Source organism: Gallus gallus, chromosome 11 (assembly GCF_016699485.2).
Source record: "Gallus gallus isolate bGalGal1 chromosome 11, bGalGal1.mat.broiler.GRCg7b, whole genome shotgun sequence".
NCBI lineage: Eukaryota > Metazoa > Chordata > Aves > Galliformes > Phasianidae > Gallus > Gallus gallus.
The window spans coordinates 1,681,798-1,706,826 of NC_052542.1; the positions used below are offsets into that span (position 1 = coordinate 1,681,798).

Below are 25,029 nucleotides of genomic sequence, written 5' to 3' on the forward strand. Positions count from 1 at the left end.
TGGTCATTAACTTGTGATGGGAGGCCTGGAAGAGTATTCACGTGGGAAGAAACAAAACAGATAAGGTTTTGGGGGTAGCGATACCTGCAGACAGCAGTGCCTTTAACCTTCCAGTATCCCCCCCAACAGATGCCATTGTCCCAGGATGGCTAAAGCTACCTCTGACACATCTGTGTTGGCCAGGCACATGAAATATGTGCAACATGGGCTTATCTATTCTTCTGGGGTTGCACGTTCAGCCCAGTGCTTCCCTGTAGCATTGCCCACAAACAGGGCTTGAAAAATCCTGCTGTAGGAGGGGACGGAGAAGGTGAAAATTGAAAGGCAGAAGGGTTTTCTTGTGCAGCAGCAGCCAGGTAGGAGGTGAGGAGGCGTGCAGCAGCCTGGGGCAGCATGACTGCACTGTCAGCATGCACAGTTGGGATGAGCAGCACAGCCGGCGGGTGCAGGGAGCAGCCAGCGCAGCATTGGTGGTTCAGTGGTAGAATTCTCGCCTGCCACGCGGGAGGCCCGGGTTCGATTCCCGGCCAATGCAGCAACTTTTTGGAAGGGATGGAGGGGGAAAATGTAATGCCTTGTTGGAGCAGCAAAACTTTTTCTTTTTTTCTGCTTCTTCCCTGATTGTCGTAAGACAATCTTTGGTTAAAATATCAATTAAAAGTTGCTTTAATACTTACCCCTTTGCATAGATGATAATGCCACTACAAGGAGGCAGGATCAGGGTGATGCTTTTACAGCTGAAAATCTTTCCTGTGCTCCCTTTGTGCTGATGTGGCAGTTCTGCTGTGTGCAAGTAGAGGCAGCTGGCAATAGGGGGCATAAGGAGCCAAGTTCATCTTTTTATGCTTTGTCACTGAGCTTGTAAGACTCAGGTTCAAATGGTGCCCAGCACAGGCTCTTTGACTTGCACAGCAGTCCCGCACAGCTCAAGCTCTCTAAAAATCTCAGCAGCCCTTTGCTGAAAGATTGCTTCAGTGGGACAAAGCCAAGCTGTGCACTTGATTTAAAGTCGCTCTGCAGAGACCCATCTGGTATGGAGCAGAGACTGTAAAGCTGCTTGAGTATATTGGTTTCCATATGGAGCTACAACATGGAACATCTGGCCAGGTGAGGATGACCCAGTGCTCAGCCCTTCCTGTGCTGATGTGCTGTCCTGTGGCCATTGAAATCTGGACTTTGGGAGGCAGCCCTCCAGTCCTCAGCTCCTTGTTACAAGGATGTGTATCTTGTAATTTGAGCAGCATAGCACAAGGTTCCTGGCTGTCTGAGCTCATTGGGGCTGTCTGAGCCCCTGTTACAAAGAGGGAGGCCCAGGGGCACAGGTCTGAGCATACACAGCATGCATTTTACCTGGTGGTTGTACTGTACTAGCTTTGTGCACAAGCTTGATGATGAGTGTGCAGTGCTCACTACAGGGAAAAGGGATCCTCAGGGCCCTGAAACAATGGCTGGAGGTGCCTGCAGAAGGTCATGCTGCTCCTGCTGTCTGTCTTCCCTGTCATCCCACTCACCGTGTCTCCTTTCTCTCTGCCTGCAGGCTCTCTGGATGTGTCTGGTGACTCCAGCGTGAGCAACGCCAGTGTCTGCACAGTAACCAGGTAGGAACTGGTTGTTACAGGCTGTGAGTGACGGATGCTGGCAAAGCTGTGGGAAGCATGATGTGGGCTGGAAAACAAATGGGGTCTCAGATTGCAGTGGAATGCATGACAGAGGGATGCAGTTGCACTTCAGTGTCTTGTCTCAATGGCAGAATCGTGGAATTGTTTGATTTGGAAGGGACCTTCAAAAGGGACCTCCATCTGGTCCAACTCCCCTGCAATTAGCAGAGGCACCTACGGCTCCATCAGGTTGGAGCCCCATCCATGCTTGGAGCCCCATCCAGCCTGACCTTGAATATTTTTGGAGATGAGGCATCCACCACTTCTCTGGGTAACCTGTTTCAGTACTTCAGTCCTCTTAAATGGAGGTGTTGCCCCCTCAAGAAACCTTGCAGAGCTCCCTAGGAAGGCAGCGAGTGTCTGTGCACTCAGGGTTCTGCACCTCTTCTGTATTCAAGCCACTCTGGCTGGAGATCCCTGCTAAAAGAAGGGTTAAAGAAGGGAGAATGTGGGTGTTGGTTGTGGTAGTGGCTCTTCTAGCTTGACCACAATAGCAGACTCTTGGTTCCCTCCTGCCTTTGCAAGGAGTTAATCTCATGCGAAGGCATCAATCTCATGTGAAGAAGGGGGACACAAACCATCTGGAGCCAGTGGAATAGCTTAAAATTCAGCTTCGTGCTGCTGCAGCCCTGCAGTCCTGGCAGCCCACCACAGCACGGTGCTGTAGGGCAGGCATTGAGGCATGGCTCAGGGCATGCAGCCCAGCTCCAGCTGCCTGAGGGATGAGGTGTCCTTGCAGCCCCTGCCACCAGCCTGTCCCCCTGCCAGCCTTGTGTGGCATCCATCAGGCCCACGTCTGCAGATTGCTGCTTCATACCCAGCATGATTGCTCCCAAAATCTCATCTAAATCATCTCCCCTGCAAATACCTTTCTTTCCATCCACCTGCCAGGGAATTTAGTAGCAAATCCATCTGCTTTTAGAACCATCTTTCCTCCTGCTGCCTGCAGTACCTTTCCGAAGAGATCATTATTTGCCATGCTTCTATTGTGCTCACACGTATATTTATACCTTGTTGTGATCCTCAAAATAGCATGCTTTACTCTGGCTGCATCCTGCCAGCAGTCTGACATGTGATACCCATCGTAACATCCCTGAGCACTGCAAGTGTCAGCTTTTCAGATTTGATTTTCTGTCTCTCTCTGTTCCCTCTTTGCACTCCCGCAAAGCCCATCTACTCCCTCTCCTTAATGATGCTCTTGATTGTTCTCCTCCTACAAAAGCATAGATTGTTTCCATTTGTCTCTAGTTTTCACTCTATAGCTCTTCAGTGATTTCCCCCAGCTTCCCTGTGCTTGCTGCATCCTGGCCCTGCTCTTTGCCAGCCTCCCACACGCATGGCTGCAGACTCAGCCCATAAAGTTTAGCAGGTGCTGGAGTGGGTGTGCGTGAGGCTGAAGCTGGAAAGGGAGGAGAGAAAATGAGGCACTAAGTCAAAGGGATACGTGATAACTGCATCTCTGTCCTGGAGAGCTTGCATCTGGGAGGGAGAGAGAGTGAAGACAGTGAGACTGAGCTCAGTGGGACACGTGGGGGATGCTGTTGTCTCCACACCCCACGCTTAGTGGTGGATGTTCATTGCTCCTGCCAGATGCCCCATCAAGCAACGAGAGCTCATTTTGGAGCACTGTAGACAAGAGAGTGTGGAGGTGAGGTTGCCTGGGTTTGCAGAGAGGTTTCTTGAGCTCTCCTAAGCCCTCTGGAATGGGAGATGCCAGGTTTTGTCATGGAGTTCACCTGCCAGGATGGCCATTTCCCCGTGCTGTGTGAGCACCATGCTGGCCGCCGTCAGGACCTGAAGCATTTTCCCCATGGCTCTCATGATGGGGAGCTGGCATGGAGCTGGGTGGGCTGTACATGACTGTGCCCATCATTCTGCGTGTCCACTTGGGTGGCTGGAATCCAGGGGTTCTGTTCTGTTGGAAAATTGTCTCTTAAGAACATGGACAGCTGAATTGCACCTCTAGTGCTGGTGGAGCACGGTAGCTGGCATAGCAGCAGCACAGACCTCTGCACCATGAGATGCCATGCTGGGAGGGCAGCAGGAGCCAGCTGCAGCCATAACTCCCACTGGGGAGCAGGCAGCTGCCTGCACACCGAGTGCCCACTGGGTGTCAAGGCAGGACTGCAGGAAACCATTCCATTGCCATTTAAAGCTGGGAAGCCTGCGGGCAGAGGAAGTTGCAGCTGCCTTTTAAGATGAAATCACTCTGCTTGTGTTTTTGTTCATTCCCTCTGCTTCCCCCGGTCTCCCCCTGTGAGCAAGGGATGAAGCCAGGCCCTGCGCCAGCGCCCGGCTCTCACGCCCCTTCCCCTGCCCTCCCCATGCAGACGCCTGCAGAAGGATAACACTGCAGCAGCAGTGAGAGGAGGAGGACCTCGTTCAGCAGGGGCAGAGGAGAGGGGAACTGTGAAGGCATTGCGTGAAGATGCAGTCCAAGCAGATGACGAGGTCTGAATGCTCTGTAGGTGGATTCTGGGCACGTTCCTGGGGCCACAAAGTGACCACCCCCACTCCTAAAATGTGCTGTAGGCAGTCCAGAATGCTTCCATGGTAATCACTGGCTTCACTTGGAACTTGGAGAGAGCTTCCTGGTGGCGTTTACTTGGAAGTAAGGACCGTGTCTGTTCTGAGACAGGGACTGCAGGGGCCTCGGGGCTTCCCAGGGAGGCAGAACTCCTGCATTCAGCTTCTGCAGCAGAGATGGTACCAGGTTTCAGAGGTTCTGAAGCCCTTCCGTGGCCCAGCTGACACAGCTGCCCCTGCCATTGTGAATTTGAGCCCAGATCAGGAAGAAGTGGAATTGTGGTTGCTGGAACAGAGCCCTGATTTCCCTCCTGGAGCACAAGCTGCTGAAAGAGAAGCAGACGTCTGTCCTGCGTCGCTGGACCAGCTTGGCTGGAAGGCATTTTTTAGGTCGTCGGAGCTGCCTAACTGCATCAACAAGGCTTGAAGGCTTGAGAACACCTCCCAGCCATCCTGCCGGGCTGATGGTTAGGCATCCAGCAGAATTAGGTACACAGGTGTTAGTTTGGTGTCCTGACACCATCTTATTGGTCAGGAAGGGTTGCCTCCTTCTCAGTCTTCCAGGCCTGGTGACCTTGGGACATCGCTTCAGATTGCTTCTAGCAGCCCATGGCCATGGTGTGACGTCCCTCTCGGGCAGGGCTGGCAGTCCTGAGCCACGAGGACAAGCATCGTGTCCCCAGGGACAGCAGCACCGTCTTCTCCAGTACGGCCAGATGTCATTCATCCTCTGCGGAGAGGGCACACTGCTGCCACGTGGCTCAGCTGTGTTTAGATCAGGCAACTGGAAGAATGGTTGTTAGGGCTTAGTAGGAAGCTGAAATTGCAGCGTTTGGCTCCAACGTGCCTTCTTGGGGAGGCTCCTCCTGAGTTTCCTCTGCGGTTTGGAGCAGGAGATGGTGCAGGAGGGCTGCCCTGCTCCTGCATGCCGTGGAGGGATGAGATGGGCTGTGCTCTGTCCCTTGCTGACCAGGGGACATCGAGCGTGCCACCTCATTCTCTACCCTGGTGCCTGCAGCTTGCTGCACTGGGTTGCTCTGCTAAAATCAAGCCTTGTAAGTGGGAGAGCAGTTTGTGCTCCTCCAGCATTTGGAGATCTCAGCGAGCAGGAGGAAGCCAAGAGCATCAAAATAGGAGTGATAGAGGATGAACAAGCGACAGCTTGTGGGACAGGGAGCAGAAAGGAGCTATTTACCTCCTGGCCACTAGCTCAGGCCAGTTCAGCAGCACAGCTGCCAGCCCATATGGGATATGCCCTTGTGACTTGGACCACAATGAAAGAACCTGGATATTTCCACCCTTGGCAATGCTGCTTGCTGAGCCCGCTTAAAGGCTAGAGCCTGGCCTGGGCCTTAACCTTGTCTGAAAATGGGGTCGGGAAAGCAGCTGGGCTGGGCAGGAGGCCAGGAGGGAGATGACAGCTCAGAGATTGGCAGTGGAAAGGAACCGCTGAGGAGAGAGGTGGCAGAAGCCCATGAAGAAAAGGAAGAACTGAGAAAATGAGTTGATAAGGGAAATGGGGTGAAAAGCATTGAATGCACTTGGAAAGCGGGAAGCGTTCCCATGCTGGAGGATGCCTTGTGAAATGGCAAGACCACGTGCTGGGGGAGGGGAGGGGGTGGCTCAGCTGCCTCAGCCTGTTCAGCTTGAGCAAAAGGTCCCGATATCCAGAGGCAAGAGCCTGGTGCAGCTCCCACCATTGCTCAATCCGCCAGAAAAACTGCTTGCTGCAGCACATGGACCGTGGAGGAGGTGCCAGGGCTGCACAGCGGAGGAGAATCTAGGGTAGTGGGTTAGATGGAAGCGATCGCATCTGACATCTGCCCTGGCACAGCTGTCGACACTGGGAGCCTGCATATCAGCCCGAGAGGATCACATTAAAGCAATGCCATTACCCTCGCTCCCAAGCTCCCGCTCTGGGCTGCCTGGGGATTAGGGAGAGCCGGGATGCACGGCGAGCTGTGAGCATGCTTCAGAGCTGCAGCAGTGCTCACTGTGCGTAAGCAGTGCCCTCCTCCCTCGAAACGCAGCGGCACAGAAATCTGCTGCTGCTCCAGCCTGCAGGAGCGTGGTCAATGGGACCACCGCTGTACCCCCATCTTCTATCACTGGGTAATGGGTTTTGATGAGCTCCTTTTGCATGAGCAGGTCTGGATATGGCTTTGTTGCTGTGCTGGTCCCTTCCTCCGTAGCAGAACATCCCTTGTGTCTGTCTCGCAGCAGCATCGGGGCCACCTCAGCCCAGCCCCTCCATCAGCCTCTGCAAATACCAGGCACGTTTCTCACATTACCAGAGTTTTTTCCATCCTGTGCAGGCACACGGTGTATTTTGGCGTGGAGATGTAATCAGGTCAAGGATTCGTGCTGCTCTGCAATCAGGAGCCTCGTGGTGGCAGGTGGAGCGCGGGCTGTGTACCAGAGAAGAGCTGGCTCCTTGGGAAAAGCAGGAAGGGGATGGGGAGAGCAGTCTCATCCGAGCTGTTCACGTGCTTGTTAGAAGTGGGGAGCAAGAATAGGGGGCCTGGGAAGGGGGTGAAAGGTGCAGCTCCACTCATCAGCAGCTCTCCAGGTTCAGAGGGCCTTAAATCCACTGGGATGCTGCTCCCCTTGGGCATATCGAGGCCCCTGAGAAGAAGCCACCCAATGGCCTGAACCCATCTCTCCTCCTCTCCACTCTGAACATTTGATTGTTTGGCCCTCGGCTGTTGTTTGCAACATCAAAGCGCAACTTAGGCCAACTCAAAATGCAATTTGCAGGCCCAAGCATCTGTTCAGTGACGCAGATGAAGCAGTGGGATATTTGCAGGGCTGAGGGGGCCGCAGCCTCCTCGCCTCGCCCTTCCAACATGTGTCCTGGGGAAGATCAAATCCTATTAAGCCGCCGTTCTACTTGCAAATTATACCATGAGAAATCTGCCCCTTAGGATTTCTTATCAAACACGATGCAGAGGAGCTCTGAGCACGCTAGAAAAACCTGCAGGAGCTCAGCCCAGCCTTGAATAATTCAGTAGCTCAAGCAGGAGAGGAGTGACTTAAGCTCTCAAGGCAGCCCCGTAGCAGAGAGCTGCATCCCAAAAACCACTGCACCATCTACAGTCCGTGGTGCAAGCCGGCTGGGTTAGTGGGGGCTGAGTGCCCTTGCCTGGTGGAGTGTCCCCAATGGGTGAAGTTTGAGGACGTTTGGTTGGACATTTTCTGGAGGTGTCTGAACCAACCAAGCTTGAGTTGGGTCCCGAGTGAACGTTGTGTCTTTAGCCTCTGTACCCCAAACCTGATGACTGCGCTAGGGACCAGTTCCTCGATGTAGTTGCGCTGCAGGATTCACCTAGTGTGGTGTTTTGTCATATGTAGGTACCAGCTGTTTTGGGAAGGTACTAAAGCTTGAAGCCTGGAAAATTTCTGTTCTTTCCAAGGCAGGTTTTTGGTGCGCCGCTGTGTCTCTGACCGTGCTTCCCATTCCTGTAATGCCAATCAGAAGCTAACCTACACCATATGGGCAAATGTCTGCTCTTTGGACCCATGGTGTTTGCTGCTCCCTTTCAGAGCAGATGTGGAAACTTGAGGAAAGCAGCAGTGGGGTGCAGCAAGCCAGCATGGGTGAGGCTGTGTGGTTGGAGCAGCTGGAAGCCTGCGGGCAGCCAAGCCAGAGCTATTTGGGTGTTGCTGATCTTCCATCCTCAGGCTGAATTTATTCCCTGCATGCATGCAGCATATGCCTGGCCTGCATTGCTATGACCCCTTGCAAGCCCTGAGCTTGCCTCCTGGCTCTTCTAACAGGCTATAGGGATGATTTAGATTTCCTCTTGTTTGAGCTGAGGTGTTGGATGCAGGCTCTGGTGTGTTAGAGACCTCTCCACCATGAGGGGATCGCATTGGGCATCACAGTGCTGAGCCAGCTCTTCTCCTTTCTGTGCAGCTCTGAGAGAATTCAGGTGACACTCAACCTGGATGGAATAGTTCAGGTGTTGGATTGCCACCTTCATGATACATCCATTGGGATGATGACCAGAATTGCAGTCCTGAAATGGCTCTATCACCTGTACATCAAGACTCCTCGTAAGGTAGGTTCAGGACTCAGCACATGAGCCCATTGCTTCCTCCATGGGACTGAGTTTGTTGGAAAGGGTTACCCAAACTTTAGCCTTTGTTCCTTAATCTGCTGGGATCTGGATCAGCTGGAGGTGCTACAGAAGGCCCAAGTACAAAACTGACTTGCCACGGGGCTGACACTGCTGGAATGCCAAGGCACTTCGGGGTAAAACTGTGGGATCAACAAGCCCCTAGGCTGAAGTTGGTCAGTGGGGCTTGGTGGTGGTGTAGCTCTGCAGGAAAAAAAAGTAGATAGGTGACACTAGGAATGGTTGTGTGACTTGGTCATGGGCCTTTGTAGCATGCGTAGTGGATACAGCTGTGCTGTGCTGCCCCAGAAGTAGGCCTGCCTGCAGACTGCTTTGTAACCAAGTGTCTGCCTGCATTTTTCATGAGGGGGTTGGCTGCTACTACCCTAGTAGCTTAAGGGAGATGCTTCCAGGTGAGATGGAAAATGCTGGTGAAACTTTCAGCAGCCTCGCAGGGAGTGCTCGAGGTCCTTCGGTGGGTGTTGATCTGTCCTGTGGAACTGATGCCATTCACCTCCCTGGTTCTAGATGTTCCGACACACCGACAGCCTCTTCCCCATCTTGCTGCGGACCCTCTCAGATGAATCAGATGAGGTAAGTGCTGCAGCCCCTGCAGAAGTCTTTCTGGAAGCCCACCATCCCCACATTCAGCTAAGCTTTGGAGAAGCTTTGTCAGGTATGGTTGGGTTGGACGAAGGGATTTCAAGGGCTTGACCAGCTTTGGCATCGGGATGTTCATTCAGCCCTGTTGGCTAAACCAAACAAGGACCAGTGCAGTGAGCCCAGAGCTGCACTCTTGCACAGCTGAAATCCCTCCTGTCTCAGTTAGACTGGTTTCTTTTGCATCCTCAGAGAGCCGGTCCCTCAAAACCTACTCATATGTATCTTCTATGCTTGCCTGGGATTCAATTCCCACCCTGGGAGTCAAGACCCCAGTGCCATGCCTGGGAACGGGTCTTGGCCAGGTCCTTGGTGAGTGTGAATTCAGACACTGTGTGGCAGCTGGGAACATAGGAAGGGAATTGTTTCCTGCAGATGTTGGAAAATTTTAGAGGCAAGCCCTAGCAAAATGGTTAAGCAGCAGCCACCACCATCTTTGCCTGGTGGAGCTATGCTCGGTGCCCCAAAGCCTCTTCTGGCTTTTCCCAGAGCCACCCCAGCACATATACATTCCCCCCACCAACATGCCGCCCCAGACTGCGGGGCAGGCTTCTTTCTTTCCCCCCTTCCCATGTCCTTTGAATCAGAAGTCAGACACTACCTCATAGTCTGTGTCAACATGCCTTTGAGACATCCTCTGAGCAACCACGCTGGGCCCGGCCGGTGAGCAGCAGTGCTGGGGAGAATCAGAGAATCGTTTGAGTTGGAAGGAACCCCTAAAGGCCATCTATTCCAACTCCCCTGCGATGAGCAGGGACACCTACAGCTCCATCAGGTTGCTTAGAGGTCTCGGCCAGCAGGCTTGTCACCTGGGCCTGGCATGCTAGGCTTAGGGACAGAGCTGAGGACTAAGCCCATCTGCCCCAAGCTGTGCTTTAGGAGTTAGCTTTCTGGCAGCAGCTTGCCACCTTGTTGTTAGATCTGCAGCAGCGTTGGGCTGGCTCAGAGTGAGCAAAACGAATCCAGCAGTCATGGGGGAGCCAGCTTGCTCTGGGCTCCCTCTCTGTGCCTTCCTGCCTGCTCTTTGGCTTCTCAATACAGAACTCTCCAACTCCAAGCTAGCTCCTTCACTTTTTTCCCAGTCTGGTCTCCTCCGTATTGGCACCTTTCTCTTTTTCTTGCCCCTGCATTGCACTCTGGAGCACTCGTGGTGTTCGGGTGGGTTGCTGGCAGCTTTGGCTCGCTTGGCTCAGGCCCCGGTAACACCTCTGCCTTCAGCTGCCCTGGGTTTGGATGCATCCTGCACGGAGCTGCCAGAGATCCTCGGCGTTTCCCACGCCAGACCTTCCTCGTGGAATAGAAATCACGCGCTCTCTGCGCCAGATTACACGCTCAGGGCACCCAACACCACAATAAATCCCTTGTGCGAGGGGGCTGTGAAGAGAGGAGGGAAGGGAATGAGCAAGCAAGGGAATGACTTGCACTTGCAAAGGCAAGCGGCTGCCTGGCCATTTTCCATACCCTGCTGCTTACGACGCAGACCTCTCCAAAAGAGTCCCCAAGCACACATCTGCCTTTGCAATGCTCCAGAAAGCCTGCATCTCGCAGATAGGCTCTCCAGCTTGGCAGGAGACTGCTGTGAGTCATGTTGCAATTACACTGCTTATTAATATTTGAAAAAAGCAGCGAAGAAAGGACCCTGGTGATGCATTTCCTCCATGTGACATAACTGGGAATGGCTCAAAAGTAATTTTAAGCTGATTTATTTAATCCTGACTTCTATTTATTTAAATGTTTGGGGGGGATTTTTTTTTTTTTTTTGAGGAAATCCATCGACAAGTCAATCCATTAAACATCAGCACTCAGCTGGCTCCCAACCAGCTCTGCTGAGAAAATAGAAATGGCCAAAGTAGTAGGGGGGGGCTACAAGCTTGGCATTTTTGAGAAGGGTGAGGACAAATTGGGATGGCTGAGCTGGAATGTCAGCGCCCAGATTTTGCCAAGAGACCCAGTTAGGATCCACAGATGCAACACAGAGAAGCTGGAGCGAGGCTGAAGCAAGCAGTTCCCTTTGATATGTAGACAAGTTGGGATGCGAGGCTCCTGGCTGTCAGGTTCTGCATCGCTGCACTGCGTCACCGTGCGCCGAGTGGCACCCTTGCCCATCCACGTGCGTTTGTGAGCTGGTTTTGAAGGCAACCTGTAAAAGCTGTAGTTAAAATTTGATGTGGTTAAAAACTTCCGTACCGCTCCGAGATAGCAGGATGCTGGGGAGAATGTTTTTGTCTGCACAAGCTGCTGCTTTCATCTTTCTCAGCTCTGCTACCTGCTGGCACGAGGCTGAGAGCTGATGTCAGAGGTGGCCAAGAGTGGAAGCCCCAATCCAGTGCCCTTTGGGTTGTAGTGTGCTGGGCTGTGCCACGCTCAAGTTAAATGCAGCACTGCTGCAGAGGACAGGACCTGCTCTTTGGGTTATCACCCTCTGCACACTGTTGCAGGGGCAGCTCCTTGCTGCTCAGCTCATCCCAGCCTGGAGCCCAGGTGCTGTACTTAGGTGAACGCAGCAGAGAAAAATGTGGAGTTACGACCCCATTTATTTTCTTTGTTTGGCTTCGTTTTCCTTTCTCCAGCTCCAACATGGAGTTCCATACATGCCCCTTCATGCTGATCTGCTGCTGTTGGCCTTGTGGGCTGGGACTTCTGCCTGACTCAGCGGGTCTGGTGAATGAATCATAGAATCATAGAACCATTAAGGTTGGAAAAGACCTCTCAGATCCCCAAGTCCAACCCCAGCCCACCCCCACCTGCCCACTGCCCACGTCCCTCAGTGCCACATCCCCACAGCTCTGGGACACCTCCAGAGTTGGTGACGCCCCCACCTGCCTGGGCAGCTGTGCCACTGCATCACTCTTCTGGAGCAGAAATTGTTCCTAATATCCAACCTGAACCTCCCCTGGTGCAACTTGAGGCCATCACCGCTCAGCCTATCGCTGCTACCTGGGAACAGTGGCCAAGGTGGGATTGGTGTCTGATCTGAAGCAGGATAGAGCCCAGCTCCCTCTACTCTACTAGAAGAAAATCTGCCTGCCTTAATGCAGGCTTTGGAATCAGCAAGAAAATCGCAGTGATCTCTTAGCTTGCATCCTTTGGAAGTCTGCTTCTGCACCTGACAAGCGATGGGGAGCTGGGGCCCTGTCCTCAGCCCAGCACGTTGTTCATTCACAAGTGTATTTTACTCCCTGGTGACAAAAGCATGGTGGCTCTGAGCACTGGGCTGCTTTCTGGCAGCTCTCTGAGCTGTGCCGTCCTATTAAATCCCAGCAAATTTCTCCCATTGCGCCCGATCCCCAGCACAATGAAGCCTAACAAAAGCTTGTGCCAGAGCGAATCGCCGTCTTCGCGAGGTTTGGTTTTCAGTTGTGCTCTGTTGGTTTTAGGTCCATTGTGCTCCAGCTCCCAGCCTTTCATTCACCGCCGCTAAAATATTGTGATCCCGTGCAAAGCAGGGAGCAGGGAGAGCATGCAGGGAGGGGAGCATGCAGGGAGGGGAGCACTGAGCGTGCCTGGCTTTTGTTTGCAGGATTTTTATAAATATTTTGATATTTATGTGATAAATATTTTCCAGAGAGAGACTCCAGGCGCTTGGATAGCAAAGCAGGGAGGTGACCCGTTCTCAAGAGGAGAAGTTGCACTGGAGGGTGTACTTTAGGGCTTTAATGGTGGGGTGTCGGGAGAGGTATATAATTTAAGTTGGATCATGGAAAATGCGGTCTGCCCAACCTTACGTCCGTGCAGGCAGCCCGCGAGCAGCAATCACACTGCCTGGTGCAGCGGGGTGGAATGATGCTCTCTGTGTGCCATAAGGACTCAAGGAAAAGCAAGGGCACCGGGTTGAAAGCTGCTCTGTGCTCCACGTCGTGCAGGGCTGGGAGGTTTCTCGGGGGGAGGTTGGGCCACGGGGAGCAGCTTGGCTCAGCACCAGCATAGGGCTGTAATTACGTGGTTAGGGACTGGAGGGTAAGGGCTGCAGTACATGTGTACGTAGTTTGTTGTAGAGTTGTCCGAGTTGGATGGGACCTTAAAGGCCGTCTGCTGCCACTGCCTGCTCTGAGCAGGGACACCCGCAGCTCCAGCAGTGCTCAGAGCCCCATTCCCTGACCTCGGCTGCCTGCAGGGATGGGGCAGCACCACCTCTCTGTGCAGCCTGTGCCACTGCCTCACCGCCCTGAGTGTGAAGAACTTCTTCCTTAGCTCCAATCTGAATCTCCCCTCTTTTATTTTGAAGCCATTTCCCCTTGTCCTATCACAACAGACTCTGCTGAAGAGTCTGTCCCCTTTTTTCTTACAGCCCCTTTAGATACTGAAAGGCCGCTATTAGGTCTGGCCTTACTGCTTTGGATGCAGCCCAGGGTACAGTTGGCTTTCTGGGCTGCGAGGGCACGTTGCCCAGCTGCCAGCCACCAGTACCCCCAGGTCCTTTTCAGCAGGGCTGTGCTCCATCCTTTCAACCCCCAGCTTGTACTGGCAGCGAGAGTTGCCATGACCCAGGTGCAGGCCTTGCACTTAGCTTCAGTGAACCACCTCCCCCCTTCCTGCTGTGTTTGCTGATGCCGTGAAGGTATGCTCGCATGGCCTGGGAGGATTTTCCTGTGGCAGAGGGAGGAAGGAAGCCTTCTTTTTGCTCTGCCAGCTGAAGCAAATGCCACAGAGATGTGAGGAGCGCTGCTCCATCCCCTCCCAGCAGCAGGCTGAAACCCAGCGGCTGTGAAAGAAGAGAAAGAAAAGGGCTTGGCAGGATCAGAGGAGAGAAGTCACTGTGCTGGGAGCCTGAAAAGAGCCCTGGTTACATTGCTGTGGGAAGATTAATGGTGGGCTTCTCTTTCTTTTCTTTTTCTTAAAGCCACTGAGGGGGGGATGTGAGTTTGCTTTTCGCACCTTGCATGCCTGAGGCCCAGCAAATGCTGCTGGTTGCACTCCTGGCTCTGGGACGGCTCATTCCCCCCTTCCCAGTTACATCTGAAAGCTTCAGAGTGACGAAAAAAACCCACCAAAGCAGCATAAATGCTGCTCTGCATGCCTTGGAGGAGCCTCGGTGCAGCGAGGGGCTGCCAGGAGTGGCAGAGCAGGGCAAGGAGCGGTGTGGCAGTGCTGCTCCTCAATCTCAGTGCCTTTTGAAGAAGTGCTTTTACAGCCCTTCCTCTTCTCCACCCCGGGGGCATCACGCTCCAGCTGGGCTTCCATCGTCTGCTCTGCTCGGCTGTTTGTGGTGTCACGCGTCCCTGTCATTGCCCAGGGACATACAGGGCTGTGCTTAGTGTAGGCATGCTTTAATCTTCTCTTTTTTTAGGGTTTTCCTTAAATAGCAGCACCTTCAGGAGCTCAGGCCGTGCCCTTATCGCGTGCAGCTGATGCAGCACCCTGTGGCTCTGCCCATCCGCGGGTGCACCAGGAGCATCCAGGTGATGCTACACGTGGGAAGGCACCCAAGGAAGCACAGGGGCATCCATCCACCTGCCCCTCCGTGAGCCAGCACGCATGATGGCAGTGCTGCTACAGGCTCGGCTCAACCAGAACGTGAGACAAATGAACCTGACCTACATCTGAAGAGACCCACGGCTCTCTGCTCTGTGTGCCCTCAAAATCCATGCTCTGGAGGCAATGTGGAGAGCAGTTTCGCTGCTCCCAGGGCTGAGAAATAGCTGCTTATTTAGAACAGCCATCCCGTAACCCATTCCTGGCTGAGTATTGCTCCAACCCGCAGCCGGACCTCCTGTTTGCAGCACTGTGTGTCCTGCAAAGCCACCCTGCTTTAGGGGCTTGCTCCTGCTCTTTGGCCTCAAGGAGAAATGTGTTGCCGTGAATCTCATCGGCTCCTGCAGCCCCCAGGGAAATCACACTTGGAGACTCCAGGCAGGGCAGAGGCAGTCCTCACTGCAGGACCACCACCACAACGCTCTTTGGCATCAGCGTGTGTCCTCACCAGGACATGGAAGGGGCTCTTTGGGATCTGTGCGAGGTATGGGGCCTCCCACCTTCTTCACATCCTCACTGCAGGGCTACCACACCCTAAAAATCCCCCAGGGCACCCGCAGTGCCCAGCGCTGGGCTCCCATATGCTCTCCCATTGCCTGACCCATCCCTTGCCCAGGAGCTGGGAATGGTTCCGTCCCTTTTGCAGAGGGATGGGACCGGCTCTGCTGGCGCAGCCAGCCCGTTGCCATGGCAGTGGCAGCCCCGTGCTCCTGCAGGATATTGCTTTCTTCCAGCTTCCATCGCAGGGATGTGCAGCGCATACCAAGCGCTCTGGCTCTGCTCCGTCCCACCGGGGCTGGGAACTGCTCTGCAGCACACAGGGAGGAGGTTGGGCTCCCTGCCTCGTTCCCACGGCTGGAGAACCCCAGCTCTTCATATCCACTGCTCCTCATCCTCTGGGTCTTTATGCGCCGTCCCTCCTGGTTCTTATTTCCTCCATGTTTTTGCAATTAGGAAATCCAGACCGTGCAGACGAAGGGGTAAATTGTGGGATTTAAGGCTTTGGGAGGCAACAGGGGTGATTTCAGTTGTGGTCCTATTGTTGAAGCTGCTGGTGTCGTCCATGCTGGCATATCCAGACTGGTAGCCTAAGGTGGGCATTGCCACAGTCGGGCAGGGGGCTGGGACTGTGTCATAGAACCACAGAATCATTAAGCTTGGAAAAAAGCACCACTAACATCACCGAGTCCAACCCCCAGCCCATCCCCCTGTGCCCACTGACCATGTCCCTCATGCCACGTCCTGCTCCATCCCTGCCCCTGCCTCCTTTATCTCGGCAACCAAGGCTTGAAATCCCTGCAAAACCAGGAAGGGGAGAGGAATGAGTTCTCTCTGTGGGGAACCATGGGCTCCCTTCCCTGTAAGAGGACGAGAGTTGATGACGTTGGTGACATCCCATGGTGGCAACAAGGTCCCATCCGTGACAGCATTGCGGAGCAGCCGTAGGCTGGGCTGCGTTCTTCTGTCCTCAGGGATGGTTCCTCATTGCCAAGGCTGCTGTTGTCATCTTTTCCCCTCCCCTCAGTTGCCCCCACTGGGGTTTCATTGTGTTTATGCCCATGGGGTCCTCCCAGGCATGGTTACCACTTGTAGTGCTTCTGCACCTTCCCACGGCCGGCCCTGAGAACCACCTGCTCAGGCTAATGGGGCCTAAAAATCAGCTGTAATTACACTAAATAACTTAAGCTATCCGTGCAATACGTTATTAGGGGTCCCATTTTCAACTTGCGCACATTGTAAAAAGATGTCATCCTTTTTTGTTTGTTTGGCAGTGAGCATTTTCTTGGTAGCTTAAATTCCCATCTCATGCAGCTCTACAGAGAGATGCCCGTGGCCTTGGGGAATGCATGAGAGGTCCTCAGCATTGCACTTGAATGTCCTGTGCTGGGTGCAGCCGTGCAGTGAGGCCTTTCTGGCAGCCCTGGTACGCTCAGAGCATCAGGGAAGAGTGATGAGATGTCTGGGCCCAAGGACAGCGGGTTGGAGAGGGACCCAAAATAGCTCGAGACATGAGAAGAGCTGGGGGGGGAAAAGCACCAACCTGTAATAACTTCTCCAGAAGTGCTATATATAGTTACACAGGCTGAGCAGATTGCTGGAACAAGGGAGCAGCTCTTGGGCTGAGTGGGAGCAAACCCAGACCTCCCTGAACTGAGAGAAGCAGGCCGAGCTCTCAGCCGCACAGCGTGGCTTAGTTTCCCCTGCTTCGTTGGGGCCTGCAGAATAGAAACTGTTTGGATTTTCCCCTTGGGCAGGAAAGTGAAAAGACCACTAAGATCGACAAGGCCAACCCCAGCCCACCCCCACCATGCCCACTGCCCACGTCCCTCCGTGCCACATCCCCACGGCTCTGGGACACCTCCAGGGATGGGGACTCCACCACTGCCTTTCCTGCCCCAGCTCCTGGGTGATGGTTTGAAATCTTCACTTGTAACTTGATAGGTAGCCCTGTTTTCTGTATGTCTTTTGAGCCGTGCAGCGATTTGATGCTCTGGCGGTGATTTTGGAAGGCAAAGCTCACCTTCAGCTGCTCTGTGTCTGCTCACGGATGCTCTCCATCTCCTCACAGGTTATCCTCAAGGACCTGGAAGTGCTGGCTGAGATCGCCTCTTCTCCAGCAGGACAGACAGAGGGATACGGCCCCTCCGAGGCTGCAGAGCCACGACCCGGCCAGGTGGAGCTCCACGTCCCCATCCGAAACAGCCAGCTGAGCTCCTCAGGTATGCCCTGCACTGCACTCTGTGGCTGAATGGTAGGCCAGGGCTGTCTGTGTTGCTTTGCTCTTTCTCCTCACTCGTCTTCTGGGGGAAGAACCCAATTAGCAGCAAGGTGATAGAGTCGTTAAGATTGAAAAAAAGCCTCTCAGATCCCCAAAGCCAACCCACCCCACCATGCCCACTGCCCACGTCCCTCAGTGCCACATCCCTACAGCTCTGGGATACCCCCGAGGTCAGTGACTCCCTCCATCCCTGCGCAGATGCTGCGGAGCCTGATGCAGAAGGATGTTGTTATTGCCATTCTTTCTGGGACCCTGGGTGCCAGCCTGTCTTCTTGTCAGAGCCCTCTGATCCCCTGGCAGCAGCTCAGGCCAGGTGCTCTCTGTAAGCCCAGGTGCCCGGCACACACAGCTCCTCTGTGCCCGTGATGCAGCGGGTTGCTGGCTCCTGGCTGCGTGTGCTGAATGTGAACTGTGGCGTTGCTGTGAGCGCTGCGGAGACCTCGGAGGAGAGATGCAGAAGGACAGTCCTGTTGTTTGGACAGCAGGGGAAAAAGCCCTTCATTAATCATCCCAGCACATCGGGCGGCTTTTTCCACCTCCCCCTCGTCTGTGGCTCATCCTCCACTATTCCTTGGCTGCCCCTTCTCCTCGGCTGCTGCTGCTGCTGCTGCTATTTCGGAGCCTCCCCGTTGTGCTCCCCACGCCAGGTCCGCCTGGCCAAAGGCACATTTCATGTCAGCTGTGGATTGTAAACTCCGAGCAGAGCCAAGGCAGCCTCTCCCTGCGCAGCAGAACCAGCACCGCAGCCCTGCGTTCCGCTCCCTGCATTTGTTTTCTTTGAAGAACACCAATTATTTCCCCCCTCCTTGGGCTGCAGCAGGCAGCAGCCAGGTTTTGGCAATCCCTGGGCTGCCCGGGGTGGGTTTTCCTGCAGCTCTGCCTGCCTGGTGCACGCAGGATGGAGGGAGGGGGGACACTTGGTGAGGTGCCACCGATGTGCCGGTGTCACGGGTCGAGCCCGCACGGGTGGAGCGGCCCCACGGTGCTGCCAAAGGGCTGCAGTTCAGCTCACACCGATGGCTGTCTGAGGTTTCCTTCCTTGTGGATTATCTTAAAATAGCAGGCTGCATGGCGTGCGGCCGAACGGCTGCCGTGGCCCCTCAGCTCTCTGGAAGAGCAACTTGGCTTCGGTTATGCGAGTGGAACGCTGAAAAGGAGTCTGGTGCTGCTCTCTGTGTTCAGCAGAGCTGCTGCAGCTGGAGCTCCAGCTCTGAGAAGACACACAGATTGCAGTGTGTTCTGCTTTGGTCACCTGGTTTGCTCTGTTTTTCTTTAGAAAGGTACCCGGGGTTGAGCTTTGCACATGCGTTGGCTTTTACCCCAAGGTGGATGCTCCCCAGTTCTGCAGATGGGATGTGGGCTGTGCAGGGGTCACAGCAGGGCTGGGAGCCTCCTGCGTCATAGTGGGAAAGTGGGGGGCTCTTTGAAACTGCTCTTTTTGCTTAAGGGTTGTTTTGCTGGGGGTGTTCTTGGGGTTGGAACAAAACCAGTAGAAATCCCTACACCTGAACGTGGTGCTGCTGTAATGGTGTGCAATTAGAGGGAGCAAAGCCAAAGTGGCACTGAGGAGCTGGGTGTGACTGTGTGACTGCACCAGTGGGACAGGCACTGTTTTGTAGTGGAGTGGACAGGAGCAGACCCCTCCAGGCAGTTCTGTGTCATGCTTTGGCTTGGAGCTCTTTCTGGAAGCAGGATGCCGTCGCACTACAGAGAGGCCACAGAGCTCTGGTGTTTCCCCCTCGGGTCACCCCATTGCCTTTAGAGCGCTTCGTGCCCTCACTGGGAGGAGGACTGAGTAACCCCAGGTCTGCTTCTGCCCTACGTCCCAGCACGCAGCTCTGCAGGTGGGTGAGCGTGGCCATCTCCTGCCCTTGGCTGGGCAGCAGCTCTGTGCCACCCTCCCCACGCAGGCAGCAGGGGAGGCAGAAGGGGCCCCTGCCACGCCGCGGGCTTCCCCCGCTTCCTCTCTCACCCTTTCTTCCCTCGGGATGTGTTTATGCAGTTGTTTCCCTGCCATTCACTCGGGTTTCCTTCAGATGCTGGGTGATTAGTCAGGAAAACGGTGTCCCACTTCCTCAGCCCGTTCCCAGCTCGGGGTTTTATTTAGCTGCTTTGTTCTCCCCTTACATAAGGTCAGCTGCCCTCCGACGGCTTCTCCTGGCACAATGAGGTGAGAAGGGGTGTGTGGGAGCCCCAGCAGTCCTCCTCCTGCCTGCGTGGGGCAGCTGAGCCTTCTGCAATCCCTCTGTTACTTTCTGCCTTCCCTTCTGCCTGTTTTTCTCAGGGCTCCGTGGAGGTGTAGCTTGAGAAAATCAGAGGGAAAGCCATGCGTTTTCTCACTGCCATGTCTCACATTTGCTATCTCAAGTGGGTCAAGTACTGCTGGAGCATCCCTGACGTGGAGGCAGATGGTGAGCCGTGCATCAGGTGCCCTGTTTTGGTGACCCTGGGTGGCAGATCCCAATGACAGGAGCTGCAGGAGTAAGCCTGGGGCTGGCACCTCTTCAGGGTGACAGTCCAAGCACCCACCTGGCTTCCAGCAGCTTTATTTCGGGGGTGTTCTGCCAACCACACCAAGGCCAGGTACCAGCAGCAGATGGCCCGCAAGTGGTTGCATCTATGGCTAGCACTGGTGCAAGCCCTCTAGCCTACTTCACCAGCTCAGTTCTGCACAGTCGGAGGGCAGCCCCTCCAAAAGGCTGTCAGCCTCAGCAGCTCTGTGTGCACATCCCTTCCTGTCTGCACAGAGCAGCACCACGACCTTTGTTCTGCAGGAGGCACCTTCCTCTCCCTGCAGTCCCTCCTGCCTGGCTTCCTGCCGGAGGTGGTGGGGACACCGACGTGCCCTCAGAGCACATCACGCCAGAGGATGTTTACAGGGAGACTGACTTCATACGTGGGTGTGCTGACACGCTTGAGGTCATTAGTTTCAACCAGCGGCGCTCAGGATTCTGTGGATTACTCCTGAGCAGTCTGCTAACAATCCCTGAGAAACGTGGTCTGCTTTGTTCAGGCACTGATGGGAAGGTGATGAGTGCTGTGCCACCACCTGGGCTTCTTTCTGTCCCCCTCGGTCACTGCAAAGCAAAACCCATCCGTGCTCATGCTCTATTAAGTGCCAGGATGCAGCAGATGCCACCAAATGGAGAACTTTCTCTCAAAGGAGCTGATTTGTAAGCAGGTTTCAGGGGATCAGGAGCATGGAAGCAGAGAGTAAATGAGGGATCTGAGCGCTCTCAGCTCAGCACCCTGAAAAGGATGAGGGTCCCCTAATGACAGCCTGAAAGACAGCAGGAAAAGCCTCATTGGGCATCCAGGTGTGCCTCCTCCCCTGCCCATCAGCTATGGGGTGATGCCAGCTGTCTGCTATGCCTGCAGCAGGGCATGGACAGGGCACTGCTGTCCCCAACTGGGGGACCTCTTAGTGCTGAGCCATGTGCTGTTGTCTCCCAAACAGCAAAGAGGGCAGTGATGGCTGCATGGGGAGCAGTGCAGGAGCAGACAGAGCACAGCCAGGGCCACGCACCATCAGTACTTTGGGAGTGTTCCTTTCCTCGGCAGCATCCTGTGCTTTGGAGAGGGTTGAGCTGACGTCTCTCAGAGCCCAGCTGAGCTGCCGACACGCTCGCATCTGTTTCCAGCTACGCCCCATGCTGGGTTTTGCAGGGGGAGTCTGCCTTTATTTCATTCATTTTTTTTACAGCTCTATTTTTATCCTGCTCTGCGAGGCTTTGCTCCGATTGAAAACATCCTAGGGAAGGGAAGGAAGGGAAGAAGGCTGCTGGGGGAGGCACGGAGCTGATTCCCACGTCTCTACGTGGGGCTGTGCTGAGCTCCGTGGGGCCGGGGCCAGGCTGGGGCCAGCTGCATGCAGGGGTAGCCAAGGGAGGTCAGTGCTGGAAGTGTGAGCTCCGAGGGAATGGGAGGGATGCTGGGCTCCAGCAGCCCCATCCACACACAGGGCACGGCAGTGGGATACGGGAGCTGCTCTGTCTGGATGCTGGAAATCTTGCTGGAGGCAACGCAAGACCCAGACCCTTGATCATGCAAAGCGTTTTGTGAGCGAGGAAGCAGCCTCCAATTACCCTTTTTATGGGATTGAAGGCGCAGCACCCACTCTGCAGTGCTCCTTGCCAGCTCCCAGCCTCTCCCCCCATCTCCCAGTCTGGATCTGCACTGAAATTGCCTCAATTACAACGTGAAGTCAATCACTGCAGCTAAACCAGCACCAGTGTCCTGGTGGGTGCTCATTAAACAGCTTACGCTGCTTGAGAAAGGAATCAGTTCTGGTCAAATCACACTTAAATTTGGTTTCAATGGAGTTAAGCAAGTCCGCACTGGTTTTAATTAAGCCCAGTTTGAAACCAATTATGGGAAATGAGCGGAACTTGTGACGGTGAAGTTTGGTGCTTAGTGGCTGATGTAGGCAAATCCAACGCCTGAGTATCTGAGGATGCTTTGGCACTGCAGGTTTGGAGCCTGCTCCATCCGCCAGGCAGCCAGGTGGCTTGAAGGAGCCAGGCTGTGTGACAATATATATTTATAAGGCCCTTAATATGGATTCCTAATTGCCTGTCTCTTTTGATTTATAACACAGCTGTGGGAGCACACTGGCAGTGTGGTGAGCGCAGGGATGCTGCTCTGGGTGCTGCAGGAGCCCACTGCCAGGCTGGGAGCTTCCCTTGGGTGAGGTTTGCTGCTTTCCAGCCCAGGGAGGTGCAGGGGGGCTTCCCTCTGCCCAAGGCTCTTTGTGTAAGAGCATCAGTGGATACTTTGAGGGCAGAAAAACTGCTTTGGGTGTCACTCTGAGCATCAAAACCCAGCTGAGAGGAGTTGGGAGCAGTCAGTGGGTCATAGGATCATTAAGGTTGGGAAAGACCTCAGCCCATCCCCACCATGCCCACTGCCCACGTCCCTCAGTGCCACATCCCCACAGCTCTGGGACACGGTGACTCCCCCACCTCCCTGGGCAGCTGTGCCACCGCATCACCGCTCTTTTGGGGCAGAAATTGTTCCTAATATCCAACCCGCAGATCCAACCGGTGCCCGCGTTCAGTTCTGTTGCAGACAAGCAATTCCCCTTTGTTCCTATTACAGCTGATCCCAGGCTGAGTTCTGTCATTGCTCTGAGCAGGGATCTCCCTCCCGCTCCTCCTCGGTGCCAACCAAACCTCCGGCAGCCCCGCTCATGGTGCTTTCGCAGCCGATCTGTCAGGTTACAAATCTGCAAAGTCTCACTACAGGGGAAGGGGGAGAGGTGCAAGCTTCAATGAACCGAGCCACAGTTTTCGTCACACCTCTCTGCTCGTCTCTCGTGCTGCACGGAAACACTGAAAGCTGCTCACACAGATCTCCCACGCCGGATCTCGGTGCACTGAGCCATAACCCATGGGGCCACACGCTGAGATTAAAGAGCCGTGGGGATGTGGCACTGAGGGACGTGGGCAGTGGGCACGGTGGGGGTGGGCTGGGGTTGGACTTGGGGGTCTGAGAGGTCTTTTCCCACCTGAATGGCTCTGTGATTCTAAGATGTGTTATTGGCTTCCAACTGCTACCACTGGAAGTCACGAGACGAAGCGGTAAGACTGAAGGATGCAGAGGGGACGATGGCAGATCCAGGGTGAGCACCGTGCTGCTGCCCATGCACCGAGGGGGTGCAGAGACATAATAGGGGAGTCCTGAGGATGGAGGGCCTCGCAGGGACAGAGCTTCCCCTGGATGGGCTCCAGCCTCAGTGCGTTGGGTTGCGTGCAGGACTGCCCCGTGTGCGGCTGTTCCCATTTGCAAGCACTGGTGAGAAGTGCTAACAGCTGTAGCAGTGACACGCCGGGCACGGCTGTGGTTTCACTCTGGGTGATCCATGGCTGGGAACAACAGCACCTTTGTTTCGGAGCACATTGTCTCAGCAGTGTAATATTTTTGCCCGGATCAGCTTACCTGCAGCTGAGGGGAAACACGATGCTGTGGCTCACACTTGTGCTCGGGGAAGTGCCTGCTTCAAAGCACGGCCCAGGGCTTCAGCTGTACTGGGGAAGGGGATCCCATGGGGAGGAGGCACCCGTTCCTCTGCAGCAGGTTTTGCTCTGTCCTTTTGGATGCCCGCATCCGCACCTCCCCGTATCGCTGCCATCAGTGCAGTGGGAATCAGCCCAGCAACTTTTCCATCAGCCCAGGCTTCGGCTGCCTGATTGCCTTTTTAATTGGCTGCTCCGTGCTCTGCTGAATCCCGACAGAAGCAGACACCACTCATAAATCAAACTGTGCACGTCTCCACTGGAGCCCGATGGGAGCCCAGACCATGCCGGGCTGTGCACAGCCTCGCCGTGCTCCTCCACCTGTGGCCTTTGTAGGGGATGTTAAGGGAGAGCCCTGCAAACAGCCACGGTGGTGCTACTCACCCAGCATGCTGAGACCCCTTATGATCCCTTTGCCATCCTAGTCCTCCAGCCCTGAGTCAAGTGTGTAAGGAGGAAGCATGACAGAGCCTTCCAATCCATAAGCCTGGCTCGCTGCTGCATTGTGACAGGGTTTCTGTGCCCTTCCAACCTGCCCTGGGGCACAGGGAGATGACACACCTAGTGGGCCTGTGTTACCTGCAGCAACGTGGTGATCCGGGGCTTGGAGCATCTCTGGCAAGTGGGGGCTGTCTGCTTTGTGGCATGGCTTTACAAATGTTACCCAAAGATATGGGATTGTGCATTTACTCAGAGCTTGGGTAACCCTTCTGTCAGCTGCTAGAACTAGAACTGGTGAGATCTGTGGCCATCTCCCACAAAGCCCGTTTCAGCCCTGTGTACTTGCTCAAGGCTGGAAATATGCCAGGATACTTCCCCTGGGATGGGGAGCGCTGGCTCTGCTCAGACTGAGGCTTGGAACTCCCATTTCCATGAGTGCCCTGCCATATTTTAGGTGTCCGCGCACTGATTGAGACTGCTTTGTCCAACGTGTCCATCTCTCATTTCCTCCCCAGGACCTAAAGGCTTGGAGTGCTCTCCCTCCACCCCCACCATGAACTCCTACTTCTACAAGTTCATGATCAACCTGCTCAAGAGGTTCAGCAGTGAGCGGAAACTCCTGGAGACCAGAGGAGCCTTCATCATCAGGTCAGCGCCCTGCAGCCCCCAGCACTGCATGGGCAGGGTGGGCTGGGGGAATGGTCCGAGCTCTGCACCCTCCCAACATCACCAGCAGCCAGAAGTGGTTTCCATAAGCCTCCCTCGCTTGCTGGTAGTCAGTGCTGACGTTTCTAGAGCAAACAGACTCGTCTTTCGCATGTTGAGGCACCACCATATTTCTTGCTCCCAGCCCCCGAGGCAAAGTATCTCCCTATTAAATAGTGTTGTCAGATCCCGTTTGTGCTGAGAAGTGAGCAGAGCAGCAGGAGCAAGAGGGCAGGCTGTGGCTCAGGGTGCCAAATGGACCGAATTCTTCCACCTGGCTCGGCTCAGAGCGCTGCAGATCAGCGTGGTTTCGTTGTGCTTGCCTGGTGGAAGCTTCGTTCCCAACACGGGTGGGTTTTGCTTCCACTATTCAGGAGCTGCAGTTAGGCACTGAGGCTGGAGAACCGAGTGTTATGACAGCTGGCAGAGCGTCATCTTGAATGCAATGAAATCTGGGGCAAGGGAGACAAATTCCTCAGCTCGCTTCAAAATAATGGACTTAGCAGTCAAGGCAAGGCAAGGTCGAGGCAAAATCAGCAAGGGTGTTGGTGGGAGGGGGAAGGACTGGGGTTCCCTCCTCCCTTGATTTTGATGTGGTGGAATCAAGATATGCCCAGGCACACTCCAGTGGGAGAAGAGAGCTGCTTCTCCAAAGT

At 54.6% G+C, this 25,029-nt stretch overlaps 1 protein-coding gene and 1 non-coding gene across 5 annotated transcripts in view; both read left to right on the forward strand.

Moving 5' to 3' along the window:
• The window catches only part of VAC14 (Vac14, PIKFYVE complex component), a 50,963-nt gene that overhangs the window by 10,939 nt on the left and 14,995 nt on the right, over positions 1–25,029 (forward strand). For all 4 annotated transcript variants that reach the window (XM_046899411.1, XM_046899412.1, NM_001030564.2 and 1 more), the window contains exons 10-14: positions 1,538–1,598; positions 8,101–8,245; positions 8,831–8,896; positions 17,004–17,154; positions 24,184–24,316. In XM_046899411.1, the coding sequence (XP_046755367.1) occupies positions 1,538–1,598; positions 8,101–8,245; positions 8,831–8,896; positions 17,004–17,154; positions 24,184–24,316 (556 nt within the window). The remainder of the gene's footprint in view (positions 1–1,537; positions 1,599–8,100; positions 8,246–8,830; positions 8,897–17,003; positions 17,155–24,183; positions 24,317–25,029) is intronic.
• Positions 465–535, forward strand: TRNAG-GCC. Its single transcript has one exon. It is a non-coding gene; the product is annotated as a tRNA-Gly (tRNA).